Consider the following 11,624-nt stretch of genomic DNA (forward strand, 5'->3'; position numbering starts at 1 on the left):
GACTCAACAGAAGAAAAGTTACTTCAAAGACCACGAATATTAGTGAATGATAAGTTTAGAGAACTTGGTGATGACGATGGTTTTTTGTGTTAATCAAAAAACAAATATTAAACAAATTAAAAGATTAATTAATCAATGTAAATACTACACCTTTCTTCCCATATTTCTTTTCCATTTTTTTTCTTGAGCAAAATCTGCAGCAAGCCATTGCATTTCTTCTAAAAGAAAATCCCAATGAGACTTTTTTCTTAATTGTTCACAGACCTTTGGCAGTCGACTTAAAGACCATAAACCATTTTTTCTAAGTTGTGAAATTCTATCTAAAATATCAGACTCGTGTTTTACTTGACCAGCAATATTTTCGGATGCAATTTCAGAATTCAACTGCTGAGAACTAGTAACTTTTAATGATTCCTTAGGACCTATGGATTGGTCATGGTTAGAAACCTCTTCATTTTTTACAAAATCATTACTATAAGCAGAATTAAAAGAATATTGGTCAGATTTTATTATACAACCATTATTTAGTAACTTAACATCATTAGAAACATTTTCTGTAAATAGTAGATTTACATCTGGAGTTTCTTCAATAAAATTTGAACTATCAAATCCAGGTTGCGTTTTGATTGCAGGTGACATAGTATTAATAGCAGTTGGTGTAGTAAAACTCATATTTTCATCAAGACAAAATGCACTCAAAAATGTTATTAAATGTGGATTTGGTCTAATTTTCCAAGCTGGATAGTCAACCATATTTCCTCCACTTTGAATAAAGTAAAGCTCTTGTAATCTTTCACGAAAATTACATTTAAGACTCTCTATGGCATCATAATAGTACTGCAAAACCGTTTCACGAAGTTGCTGAGAGTCAACAACATCGTCATCATAAGTTTCTTCTTTAATAGGTGGTTTGTGAGATGATTCAAAAACTGCATTAGAAGAGGTAGAAGACCCTATTCCATCGTGATTTTCTTCATTAAAATAACATTTATCAAAGTTTTTGGTTGAGTTGGAAAATAAAGAATTCCCTTGAGATAAAATAGGATTGTTCTGTGTAGCAACTGGGAGTGTAATCGGAATAGCTGAATTTAACTGCATAATTTATATGATTTACATGTGTTTTATTAATATAAAGTTTATGCATTTCTAGAAATAATTTTTTTTTTTTAACAAGACATTAAATTAGGCTTTTTCCATGCAATATGCAGTATGTATATGAATAATTTACTTTAGCATAGTAAATTACAACAAAAATTGGACTAGCCTTTTCTTACCCAAATTGCATAACAAAGAATAACAATATAAATGAATATATATATATATATATATATATATATATATATATATACATATATATATATATATATATATATATATACATATGTATGTACATATATATGTACATATATATATATACATATATATGTACATATATGCGTGTGTATATATATATATATATATACACATATATATATATATATATAATATATATAATATATATGTATGTATATATAATATATACATATATATATATATATATATATATATATATATATATATATATATTATATATATGTATATATTATATATACATATATATATATATATACATATATATATGTAAATATATATATGTATATATATATGTACATATATATGTATATATATGTACATATATATATATATATATATATATATATATATATATATATATATATATATTCATTTATGTTGTTACATATATAATATATATATAACAACATAAATGAATATATATATACATATATATACATATATATATATTCATTTATGTTGTTACATATATAATATATATATAATAATGTGTGTATATATATATATATATATATATATATATATATATATATATATATATATATATATATATATGTATATATATATGCATATTTATATTATATATATATATATATATATATATATATATATATATATATATATATATATATATATGTATATATATATGCATATTTATATATATATATATATATATATATAATATAAATATAAATATATATATATGTATATTTATATATATATATATATATATATATATATATATATATATATATATATATATATATATATATATACATATGTACGCTCACACATATTATACATATATATATAATATGTGTGAGCGTATGTATCATTTTTTACTTATAGTATCGTCTGAATTTATAGGTGTTCGTCTTAAAATAAAAACAAGTTATTTATAATCATAGATTGTAAACCAAAAAGTACAAGGATTTTAAACGCTCATAAAACAAGAAATATAAAACATCATATCAAAATCTTTTTAATATCCAAAATCTAATAATATAATTTAACTTTTAATTATCGACAAAAAGATAAAGCACAGGCAGGTGGTGGGCAAATATTTCATTAAAATTCAGGTTTTTTACGCTTTCACACAGCTGTATTTCGCCGTCCATTTTTCCTTATTCTTAAGAGCGATTTTAAGTGCTAACAGGGAGTTTGCGAATTAGATATTTCTTAGACAAATACGCGTTGGTTAAATTTAATTATTATTGTAATCAAGCTATTTGAACACTGGAATAATATTAGGAATAAAATGATTTTAATTAACAAATAAGTTGTTTTCACTTAATCGAACAATTTTTAAATCTTTTATTTAAACCATACTTTAAATGTTAAGCTAGACAACCTGAGTACTCAAATTGGAGAATCAAATATTTTCCAATAAGGTTCTTGTTTAATATCTAAATATCTCACTAAAATCTTAATGAACGCAAAACGCTAGCTGATTTGAATGACTTTTATGGTAAAATGTAGCCACTGGTAAGGCAGAAAAATTTACCCGTTTGGAAAACGTCTAGCAACTAGGTAGCGATATTTGTAACAGAGATAGCAATTTGATAACGAGGATTGCTAGCTACATAAACTAGCAACTAGCTTGTGATAATTCAAAAAATTAAGACAGCAATTTAGCCACGAGGATCGCTTGCTACATAAGCTTGCGATTAGCTAGCGAAAAATTGTATTGTTTTTATATATACATTACTTATTCATATTTATAATATTTAGGAGAAGACGAACGTTTTGAAAATCTTGAGTTTTTTCAAAACTGTCAGTCATGAACCAACAACACTTTGTCATGCATGCTTTATTCTTCATAATGATTTGTTCGCATGAGTTTTTTGTTTGCAAGTAGAAAAATCTTAGTAAAAATTACAATGTAAAATTTATAAATTTTTAATCTTGTCACCTGAGTGGGGCAAGAGGATTTATTATGCGTTTTTTTTTAGCGCAAAAAAAAACCTATTAGCCAATTTTTAAATGTTTCCTTGAGTTGTTATTTGGAAAGCCATCTTGCCCCATTCGCCATCTTGCTTTTTTTTTCCCTACTTTACTGTCATTACATTTTATTATCTTATACACCTACTAAAATACCAGATGGTTTGTAAACCAATTTTACACTTCAAAGTTTTAAAATATATCTATTGATACATGGTAATAATATCGCCAGTTACAAAGCTGCGGTATGCAGCCATCGACTAGCTACAGATTTGAAGCTATCCTGTACGCAGCTACAATAATAAAGTTTGTAGATAAATTGAGTAATTATCATAAATATATTAAATCCCGTAGTAAAATCAAATATTTTAAATACTTCACTAAATATTATTGTGATAAAATAAACAAGAAATACAAACTAAAATAAAAACTAAAATACAACGAAAGAGAGATTACTATGAAAGTTGTTAATCAACAAAAAATTAATTTACATTTTATTATAAGTAATATTAAATGTAAACTAAAGATTTTAATTGCAAAAGTTGTAATGATGATTTTATGATGAATTATAATTATTTATAAAAACTATTATTATTTACCTTAAAACTTTCAAAAAAAGATACTTGAAATCCAATATATAGAAATCCGTGTTAAGTAATTGTCAGTGTGGCCCACATAAGATTTACACGTTCGTAGGTGTACGTTTTACGTGGGACACATATGGGAAGCATATGTGTCCCACCTGTCCATGTGTGGCTATCATGCTTATATCACAGAAAAACACACTAAAAAAAAACGATAACTACACAACATTCATACAAGATTATATATGTATACTTTTTTTTTCACGGAAAACATTATTATATGTTTTAATAAAACGATATTTACATGTTACCAATTTTCATATATGCACAAAAACATACATGAAAGTTATTGCAATACATATATTTACAACATCTAAAGAAAAATTAAACTGCTGCCATGCGTATGCACGCTTGTGAGTGGTTGAAATAATTTAAAAATTCATGATTTATAATATTAAGTGCTGGCAATTAATCCATGCCAAAATGTATGCATGTATGTATATATATATATGTATATATATATATATATTTTGTAGTTATTTTAGGTGCTCCCAGAAGTCCTTACGGTCTTATCACAGAGCACCGTGGGAGAGCATTTAACAGGAAGTTCACGCCTCCTTCCGTACCAATGTCGCTTGTTAAGCTAGAGCTGGCGTCGAACCTAGGACCTCTGGGTTCTGAGCCAGAACTCTAACCACTGCGCCACGGCTGCTCATATATATATATATATATATATATATATATATATATATATATATATATATATATATATATATAAATATATATATATATATATATATATATATATATATATATATGTATATATGTATATATATATATATATGTATATATATATGTATATATATATATATATATATATGTATATATATATATATATATGTATATGTATATATATATATATATATATATATATATATATATATATAAATCAAAAACCAATCTGTGACGTTTAAAGTTTTTTGCCATTAGTTATATATATATATATATATATATATATATATATATATATATATATATATATATATATATATATATATATATATATATATATATATATATATATAACCAATGGCAAAAAACTTTAAACGTTTCAGATTGGTTTCGGAAAATTAAGGATAAATATTTTTACAAATTTTTAGTTTTCGACATCAATGATTTTTATCCTTCAATAAGTGAAAAAATGCTTAACAATGCATTCAACTTTGGCGAAAAATATCTAATAACAAATAATGAATACAAAACATTAATAAGACACGCAAGAAAATCTTTACTTTTTAACAACGAAGATGTGTGGATTAAGAAAAAAGGTGGACTCTTTATGTTACAATGGGCGCTTACAATGGTGCTGAAGTATGTGAGTTAGTAAGAATTTTTCTTTTTTTCTTTTATTCCAACTTTCGCAGTACTATAATAGAGATGATTTTGATCTATATCGTGATGACAGGCTAGCAATATTTAAAAACAAAAATGGCTAGCAAATGGAGAAAATCAAAAAACGCTTTGTAAAAACTTTTAAAAGTAACGATCTTCTTATTTCCACTCAATGCAATATGGAAATAGTTAACTATCTCGACGTAACATTTGACATTAACAATTCTTTTCAAACATATCGTAATTGTGACAATGAGTTGAATTATGTTTACTCTGATTCAAACTACCCACCTAGTATTATCAAAAGACTCCCTCGCACTGTTGAATTGAGATCATCTGCCACGTCAGTAAATGAATCAGTTTTATATAATGCTATCCCACCTTACGAAGAAGTTTTAAAAAAGTGTGGCTATAAATGTAAACTGAAATACCAACCTCAAGTTACCTTGACTAAAAACAAAAATTGAAAGCGAAAAGCCATATGGTACAAAAAAAAGTCATGTAGAAACAAAAATAGGCTGTCGTTTACTTGCATTAATTGACCTGCACTTTCCAGTAAATCATAAATTTCACAAAATATTTAACAGAAATTCAATCAAAGTTAGTTATAGCTGTATGCAAAGCGTAAAGTCTATAACTAGTTCACATAACCACAAGATTTTACACAGTGATACAAATTTGAATGCAAGAAATTGCAACTGCATAACAAAGACTGCTTGCTCATTGAACAATCAGTATTTATTAAGTAGTATTGTTTATCATTGTTATGATTGATAAAAATCCTCATCCTAAATAAAAAGAAAAATATATTTTGGTATCAGTGAGACACTATTCAAACTTAGATACGCAAATCATTTAAAATCTTTTAATGCTGTGAAATACAGAAATGATACCGAGCTTTCTAAGGAGATTTGGAGTTTAAAAGATAAAAACATAAGCACACGATAAAGTGGAAATTTATAAAACGCTATAAACCTATTAAAACTTTATCCAAAATTTGTAACCTCTGCCTTCATGAGAAATTTATAATTTTATATCACAAAGAAAACAACCTGCTCAATAAAAAAGACGAAATATTATCAAAGTGTTGACATTCCAACAAAATTCTGCTGTCCTCTTTTGATACCGGATACTTGTAATACGTAAAGTTATAATGTTAATTTGGTTCTTGTTTTAAGATCAATTGTATCATTGTTATGATAATCAATTATCACGGGTATGGCTTTATCACTTAACACTTACTGAAACCCACCAATTAATAAAACTACGTCTTAGTCAATGCTATTTTTTGTATAAAAATGAAATTAGAACCAAATCTAACTCATGTCCAATTGGATTATCACTGATGGTTGTTATTGCAGAGGCATTCTTACAAAAATTGGAAACAAGAGCTCTACATATTGCGGAAATCAACAATTTTCCACCAAATCTTATAGAAGGTATGTTGATTATAGCTATGCCAGATTTGAATCAGTTGAAAAGCATAATAAATTTCTTATTTTATTAAATCAACAAGACTCCGATATTCAGTACACGTCAGAGGTTGAAAATGATCAGAGAGAACTAATTTTTTAGATATAAAAATAACGAACACAAATAATTACCATTATGATTTCAAAGTCCACCGTAAAGAAGCAATAACAAACACACAAATAAAACCCAACTCAAATATCAGCCCTGCAATTATTACTGGAGTTTTTGAAGGTTTCATATCACGAGCCACCAAAATCTGCTCCGATAAATACATTAACAATGAGATTTAATTTATAATAGATATATTTGTTGAAAACGGTCATAAGAGATCAAATCTCTTTTGACCGTTTAAAAACAATTGCCGCGAATTACCTTTCAAGTAAAAACAATCCTAACAATAAAGTTGCAAAAAAACTAGAAAATAATTTTGCCATAATAAAGCTACCTTGGCTACCAAAACTTAGACGGAAGCTACGAAAAGCGCTAAAAACATATAATGTCAAAGTTATTTTTACAACAAACAGGGATAACGGAGTAAAAGTTGCTTCAAATAGTTGGAGATAACTATTTAAGAAAATCATAAAAAAACAAAACAATTTTTATTGACGTCGTCTTTGTAATGGCTTCTTTATGACTTTTAAATTTTATATTGTAACGGTTTTTAAATTGGTATTTTACGTCTGACGATGGTCTATACAAATTAGACCGAAATATCACAAAAAAGAAAAATTAGTACGACGCTGCTTTTGATGTTTTATAACTTATTATACCGGAGACTAAATAGTTAAATTTTTATTACGTTAGAAGACGTTTACCGTAATTTTTGATTCATTTGTAAAAGATTTTGTTTTTAAACGGTTTTTCTAACAGTTTTTTTTATGTAGTTAATAGCTGATGATTGCCGTGTATGGCACGAAACTCTAAGTACTTTTAATAATGTTGTTTTTCATTTAAACAAAATTTAAATATTTATTGCTCCATTAGAGTAATATTTAGCACTGCTTTATGTTCAAGAGGTTTTGTAGTATTTTAATATAATTTAATACATAAACAACCATTCAATATATATATATATATATATATATATATATATATATATATATATATATATATATATACATATATATATATATATATATATATATATATATATATATATATATATATATATATATATATATATATTGATTATATATTATATATATATCGATTATATATAGATTATATATATATATATAAAACTTATTATATAAATATATTATATATAAATATAAAGTATATATATATAAAACAAACTAAAAGTTTAAAAATCAAATTTATAAATTTTTGAAATAGAGGGTAAAAAGGAAGACCACTAAAAAATATCAGAAGTATATTGTTAAATCTTCAACTGTAAAAATGAGTTCTTTAAACTTTCGTTTAAAAGAAAAGTAGTTACTTTGATGAATAAAATTCTAAGTAAAATTTTTTTAAACTATTTTATTCCATAAAAATGGTCCGCGATATTCAATACAAAATTTAAAAAGATTTGTTTGAAAAATGGACTGCTTAATAAAATTACCATTGCGTAAAATGTATTTATTTTTATCTTTTGATAAATACAAATTATGGAAAGAAATCGGGGATGAATTGGTTTTACATTTAAACATAAAACAAATAATATTAAGAATATTAAGCTCATAAATATTAAAAACTTTCATTTCAAATTATAGAGGCTTGACATGAGTATAACGGTCTTTAAAATATATAAGACGTGGTACATGTTTCTGCTGACAATAAAGAGGTTTAAGTTTGTTTTTATTTGTACTACCCAAGCAGTGTTTGCATAATTTATGTAACAATGAATAAATGGGTGGTATAACTGTACTAAAGTACGTTTAAAACGTTTCTTGCCATGTACAATATTCTTCTACTTTTTGAAATTTTACTTAATAAATTTTTAATGTGATTTTTCCATATAAGATTTTCAGCTATACAAACACCTAGAAAGTTGGTTACTGTTACTTTTTTAGTTTGTATATTGTCAATAACAAGTTGAGGCATGTTAATTGGCAGTTAATTTGTTAGTGTCTTAAACCAGTTAGATATTTTGATTAACTCGATGTTTACATAATGAAGTAGAGTAGGAATGCTTTTGTGTGACATAAATAAATTAGTGTCATCAGTAAACATAATTGTTATTAAATTCGAGGCTTTATATAGATCCAGAGGCGATTCTACGAATAAAATTAGGAGGGGGGGGGGGTGAATCCTCAAAAAGTACCGACTGGCTTCTAAAAAAAATAAAGGTCCTCAAAACGCAAATTTAACCAACTGAATTGTGTCAAGTATATAACTAGCCGACTAAATTCGTGAAAAAACCGATTATAACTTGAAAATCACCTTCTTTGGGGGGTGGGGTGGGGGTGCAACACCCCTTTATCATTCTATAATATTCTTAATATTATTTGTTTTATGTTTAGATCATTAACATAAATAAGGAAGAGAAGAGGTCCAAATATGGATCCTTGAGGAAATCCACATGTAATATTTAACGAATTTGATGAAAATGTTTCAACGGCGTAAACAAATTGTTTATAATTAGTTAAATAACTTTTCAACCATTTTAAAACATTGCTTGTTATACCATAATATTTTAATTTTTTGGCAAGAATTTTATGATCAGTTGTATCAAAGGTTTTCTCTAAATCAATAAATATTCCCAATGTGAATTTAGAATTGTTAAATGAGTCTGATATACTTCTTGGAAACTAAATAATATGAATGCTCTGTTAAATTATACAGCAGTGGCCAAAAATTAAAGACCACTCTTTTTTTTTTCAAAATTTATTTTTAACCTTAGTATAATTTTATTTTGGAAAAATATATCAAAAAAAGAAAAACATTTTTAGAAAGAATTTTTATTGTATTTTATATTTATTATAAAAGAATTTATAATTTTTTTACAAAACAATGTTAAAAAATTAAAAAACTGACTAGTAAAAAATATAAATGGGAAAAAAAATTGGACAAAATTTTAAGACCAGTTTCAAAAATATTTCAAAAAGCAATAAAAAAATAATTTAGAAACGTGTTGTTCCTCCAAGCTTGTGATCAAGCCACGACCATAAATTCTCTATTGGATTCAAGTCTGGACTATTGGCAGGCCATGGAAGCACTTGAATTTTATTAGAATTGAACCAATCGCTAACAACATGCGCTTTATGACCCGGCGCATTATCTTGCTGGAAAAAAAATCCATCTTGCAACTGCCATAAATCAATGCTAGGAATAAGCGAGTTTTCCAAAATTTCGATGTTGAGTCTACCATCGAATAAATGAAAAACGCCAACTCCACAGGCACTCATACAGGCCCAAATGCCTATTGAACCACTGTCTTGTTTTGTTCGTTTCAAAATGCATGATTCATCGAACCGTTCGCTCGGAAGTCTACGCAACATTACGCAACCTTTTATGTTGTCTACCTCAACGTTCATTTCATCACTAAAGACCACACGGCTCCACTGATCTGTTGACCAATTTTTATGTAGTTTGCACCACTCTTTCCTGGCAAATTTTTGTTTTTTATTTAAGCGTGGTTTTTTTGCAGCAGCACGCCATAAATAATTTAAATTGTGGAGGACCCTTCGCACAGTTCTAGGGCTTGCTTTCAGACCATTTGACAGTGTCCATTTTGTAGACAAGTCTGTAGATGATGCTTGTCTGTTTTCTTTCATTATTCTCACTAACGAGCGAACATCACGGTCATTTGAAATTTTATTGCGTCGAGTCCTATGACGATCATTAATTGACCGGGTCTCTTTGTATCGTTGAATTATGTTAGTAATGCAAGAGTGAGACCTTTTAAGCTTTTCTGCTATTTGTCTGATGCTATAACCTTCTTCTTTTAATACAAGAGCCGCGTATCTGTCTTTTTCTTCGATCTTTGCACGCATTTTTGAAATATTTTTATATCCTTATTGCAATTCAAAAAATAAATGTTTATTTGATATCGAAACTCAGGTTTCGACATTTTATTTTATAGTCAACGTAATAAGCAATTAAGACAGTTAAAAAAAATAATGGATTATTATTTTTAATAAGTGCAAATTAAACATTTGAAAGTGGTCGTTAAATTTTGTCCAATTTATTTAAAGAAGATTTATAAGTACTCATCAGTTTAAGTTAAACGCTATTTAATCAGAATTAGATTTAAAAAATTATACTACTTTAATCCGTATGTTTTAATTAACAAGATATTACAAAAAAAATGTAATATGTCAATTATAATCTTCTTAATTTTAATTTAAAGATTAAGAAACTAACTAAAAAATGAGTGGTCTTTAATTTTTTGCCACTGCTGTATAATGCATTTATAAGTAAAGGATCGGCATGAAATCAATCTTAATGTTTTTTATGTATATGTAGAGAATTTAGTTTTGATTTATGTATACTTGGCATTTCTATTTCTGTTTGTGATTTTTTTTTCTTTGTTTTTAATATTAGAAGCCTGGGACTTGCAGAAATATACATATTATTAAGATTATCTTACTGAACAAAAAACATTTTATTTTAGCTCAGGCTATCTTAATGCTTAAATATATTTATTTTTAATTTTTTTTTAAATATTATTTTTGTGTTTATGTCGCAATAGTTTGAAAAATATACTATGATTTTCTAAAAGCTATACTCCAACTAGAATTGATTTGATGACAGCTATTTATCATTGAAAATATATTAAATATGAGTTGTTCAGTTCACAGATAGCCTTAACTAAATTTAGGTTTTCTGAATTGTGTCCAAATTAATTTCAACGTTTTCTGAAAGAGTATAGTTTACTGATCACTATGTATATAGTCAGAAAACTCCTATTAAGTAATTATGGCATTTTAAAGATTTTTT

The 11,624-nt window shown here is 26.1% G+C and overlaps 1 protein-coding gene across 8 annotated transcripts in view; it reads right to left on the minus strand.

Moving 5' to 3' along the window:
- The window catches only part of LOC100205469 (helicase domino), a 63,704-nt gene extending 62,557 nt beyond the window's left edge, over positions 1-1,147 (minus strand). For all 8 annotated transcript variants that reach the window (XM_065807812.1, XM_065807816.1, XM_065807811.1 and 5 more), the window contains exon 1: positions 151-1,147. In XM_065807812.1, coding sequence (XP_065663884.1) covers positions 151-1,098 — 948 coding nt within the window. In that variant the 5' untranslated portion in view covers positions 1,099-1,147. The remainder of the gene's footprint in view (positions 1-150) is intronic.
- Between the last annotated feature and the right edge of the window lie 10,477 nt (positions 1,148-11,624).

The sequence above is a fragment of the Hydra vulgaris genome, chromosome 10 (genome assembly GCF_038396675.1).
Source record: "Hydra vulgaris chromosome 10, alternate assembly HydraT2T_AEP".
In the NCBI taxonomy this organism is placed as follows: Eukaryota; Metazoa; Cnidaria; class Hydrozoa; order Anthoathecata; family Hydridae; genus Hydra; species Hydra vulgaris.